At 45.4% G+C, this 3,918-nt stretch overlaps 1 protein-coding gene across 1 annotated transcript; it reads left to right on the forward strand.

Annotated features, from left to right (window-relative positions):
- Positions 1–700: 700 nt before the first annotated feature.
- Positions 701–2,459, forward strand: LOC149848949 (uncharacterized; the record flags this gene model as incomplete). Its single annotated transcript, XM_090006012.1, has 3 exons — positions 701–928; positions 1,125–1,191; positions 1,308–2,459. Coding segments are annotated over 3 exons (1,176 nt in total), but the record flags the coding sequence as incomplete, so codon positions are not given.
- Positions 2,460–3,918: the final 1,459 nt, after the last annotated feature.

Consider the following 3,918-nt stretch of genomic DNA (forward strand, 5'->3'; position numbering starts at 1 on the left):
TGAGAATGAATTTATGAAAATGAAAAATCCAGGCTTATGATGGAGTTAAGATTTGGATATTTGATTAAACCTGAAAATAGATCTTAGATCAAAACTTAAGAAAAGTTGGATCTCAAACATCAGATGAGCTCGAAATCACGAATTGATTCAAATATACTCCTGAATGAATCAAGAATTCAAAAGGGGTTTGGCATCTATAAAAGGGGGGATCCGAAATAGATTTGAAAAATTTGAGGTGTTTACACTAAACCTTACTTATTTTTATGTAACATTAAAAAAAATATATACAGAAGGACCCAGTTCCCTCACCACCTTCGGAAGCAAGCCCGGGCATCAAATTCGGAACCAGAACCGAACGATTGACTAGCCTACTTTCGTCATCTGACCACCATCCGAGCCAATAAAAAATCTCCAAGATACCCTTACGAACATGTGATTTAGCTCCCTCAGCCACAACACATGCCCACATCTTCCCCGAACCGTACTCAAACAAAATATAACCGTTAGATCATTTCAGTAGGGGCGGCACTCGGAGGTTCGTGATTCAAGGGCGTTTCTACGCCAGCCATACCATAAGTGGAGAGCGAGGCGTTAAACCCCTGCGTCAGAAAGAGAGAGAGAGAGAGAGAGAGAGAGAGAGAGAGAGAGAGAGGCGTTTCTTCCCCTCCCGCGCCGCCCCCCCCCACCACCCTCGATTTTTCTGCGTTTCGTCGTCTCTATCCGTTTCCCGTCTCCCCCCGTGACCTCCCCTTTTTCCTATCGTAATCTCGCCGGAATATTCCGTTCCGACAGTCACAATGGTGCCCCAGATTGCGAGCGTGGCGCCCGAGCTCATCGACGCTTCCGATCTCCTGTCGAAGCAGTGGCGAAGAAAGCTTGCGGTAATGGGGCGGAGGCCGCCGGACGCCTTCTCGGGAAGAAGAAGAGGGTATGGTTCTCTCCACCTGCATTCGCTAGCTTTGCTTTCGAAATCAGTTTTCGCGAGAATTAGGGTTTTGGGGTTTTTTAGATGTAGGGGGATCGGTCTGTGGTTGCTTTCGATTTGGTTTTTCTTTTATGGTTAGGGTTTGTGTGTTGTTATGTCTGAGTTAAAAGAATTTTGGGGTTTTCCGTGGATTTCTTAGACGAATCGGTCGGCGAAATTGAAGCTATGCAAGCTTGATGCGAGGCGGGAGCAATGGCTTTCTCAAGGTATGCAAATTAGGGTTTTCTTTTCTCTATTTATTTATTTGTGGTTGGCAATTTGGGTCTTTTTTTTTTTGGCTGGAATGGATTATGTTTGTGAATTCTGGGGTTTGTATGGGCAGTTAAGGATAAGGGTAGGAAAGGTGGGAATGCGGGTTCTTCTCCATCGACAGAGAGAAGCAGATCGCCAGAGAATCCAGATGACAGGTTTGCGAGGGATGCGAACGAGGTTTTGGAGTTGCATGACAGCGATTTGGAGTCACCAATGAATAACTCAGGGATTAGTGTGGCGGGCAATGGCCATGCAGGATCGAGGCCAGAACGGACCGGCACGAGCAGCAGCAGCGGCAGTTGTTCAGGGAGTGCCAGCGTGAGCGACGATGACGACGATGGTAGCTTTGATGATTGGGAGGCGGCAGCTGATGCATTGGGTATGGATGATTTACAGAAACCCTCGATCGAGCCTTCTGCGGGTGGAAGCATCAGCGTGGGTTCTGCCCCTGTAGATAATGATTTCCAGAAGAATTTGGCATGCTTTTCAACAGAGGTTGCAGCTCAGGGGACTCTTAGACCGGAATATAAGGGGAAGCCAAGTTGTTTCGAGAAGAACCGGATTGATCGTGCAACCACCTTTAGGGCATGGCGGCCTGATGATGCTTCCCGACCACTTTCACTACCGACACTTTCTAAGCAGATGAGCTTCCCGCCACCATCCGAGAGACATCTCTCTCAGGGATCCATGACTTGGGGGAGCCTTGGAACCGATTCTTCAAATCCCTCCTCCTGCCCTATTTGCTATGAAGATCTTGACTTCACAGACTCAAGTTTCCTTCCATGTTCATGTGGGTTCCGTTTATGCCTCTTCTGCCACAAGAGGATCCTTGAAGCGGATGGGCGGTGCCCTGGTTGCAGGAAGCAGTATGGGCCTGTAGGTGAGGACACAAAAGGATCGCCACCTGTAATGTTGTTCTCTTGCTCCTGCAGCATGCGTGTGAGACCTTAGAAGCCTCTGGCTTTGCTCATATTGTAGTGGTGCTGCATGTATGAGCAGCTTTGAGTGTCTTTTGCTTCTCCTGAAGATGTGAATATAGCTTTAGGCTTGGAAGAACTTTAGGACAATTGAGATTATTTCTTATATAATCTCAATTCCTATTCTACATGGTACATATCTTGGTGTAGGATTTGTCTGTTTTTTTATTCGAACAATCTGTGAATACATAAGAGGGGTAATTGATATTTTGTTTAGAGGACTAATAATTCCAATCAACTTCTGATGGATCATTTTCATGACAGCCTTTTTATTTGGACAAAATATTAGGTCTACATATGCACAGAAATTGGATTGCGTGAAAATAACCTTGGTAGATTTACTGTATTCTTGAAGTGTACCTTTTATGGTTTACCATGAGGCTTTACCTTGTTTTAAGGGTCAGTGTGCAAAAGGCAGATCTTTTTGGTTTATCTTGTTCACTGGTGTGATTTCTATTTTCTTCTTTACATTGAGCTGCCTGTTTGTGTGGTTGGGGAATGTGGTCTGTGCATGCAATTTTGGAATTCTTTGGACAGCCGTGCTAGTTACTGCTAAGACTACCGTTGCTAATCAATGAACATCCAGCTACAAGGAAGAAACTGGTGTTAGTTTTTCACTTCTTAACCATTGGCCGGACATGAATTGCTTCTCTTGTTCAGATTATCTGATTGTAACCATTCTCCAGTTCTCTGCTTGCCAATGATGCCTGTGAGAGACTCTGGGCGTAAAGTTTAAGGCATATAAATTCAGAAGTTTGCCCATGTTATATTGTTTCTTTTTCCCTCCCACCATCCCTTTTTTGGTTGCTATGGCTATGTCACGGGCTTATTTTCTTCAATGGGCCAGCGACGGTTCTTCCTTACCGCCACAAGTCTACTTGTCAGCTTGCTTGTTAGTCGCAGAAGCTTGTAATCAGAGAGCAAGAGAGAATAAAGCGAAAAGAATGATAATCACAAGAAGCAATCACAACGATGGTGAACAAAAGAAAGTTCAGCGCATTTAATTCATTCACATTTTTGCCCGAGGGCTTATATCAGACTCAACAAAAGCAAAATAGACTCTAAGCACAACTTTATGATATAAGTCGCAAGGGAACATGCTCCCTCCTTCAAATCATGCGTCGTCTTCGGCGCCATCTGTTTCATGGTAAGCCCTGACTTCAGTTGGGTAGCGATTGTTCATTCGGAATGCATGCTCCCATGTTGGTTTTGTTGTTTTCTTTTATTGCACTAGATATTTCTTCAATTCCTTAAGTAGTTGACCTTGTGATGAAGGATCTTACTGAGGCGCTTCTCGGCCCGTTGTGATGCTGGGGCCCTCTACATGATGGGAGCGCATTGTGGCACGTCACATTCTGGATCTTCATCGTCTGAATGGAACTGCTTGAGGTTGCACACGTGGAATACTGGGTGCACCTTGAAGTCTGGGGGCAACTCCAGCTTATACACCAGCTTGCCCACCTTCTTTGTGATTGTGAAGGGTCCTTCATATTTTCTGAGCAGTCTGCGGTGTCGTCCACGGAAGATGCATGTGCACCCAGGATATAACTTCACCAACACTTTGTATTCAACTTGGAACCCAGCGGGCCGACGATGCTTGTCCGCTCACTTCTTCATTTTCTTTGCTGCCTTGTGTAAGAATGTCTTTGTCAATTCATCCTGCTCGTGTCAGTCGCGAACAAACTGATAGGCGAAGGATGACCT

Source organism: Nuphar pumila, chromosome 1, assembly GCF_984573655.1.
Source record: "Nuphar pumila chromosome 1, dmNupPumi1.hap1.1, whole genome shotgun sequence".
In the NCBI taxonomy this organism is placed as follows: domain Eukaryota; kingdom Viridiplantae; phylum Streptophyta; class Magnoliopsida; order Nymphaeales; family Nymphaeaceae; genus Nuphar; species Nuphar pumila.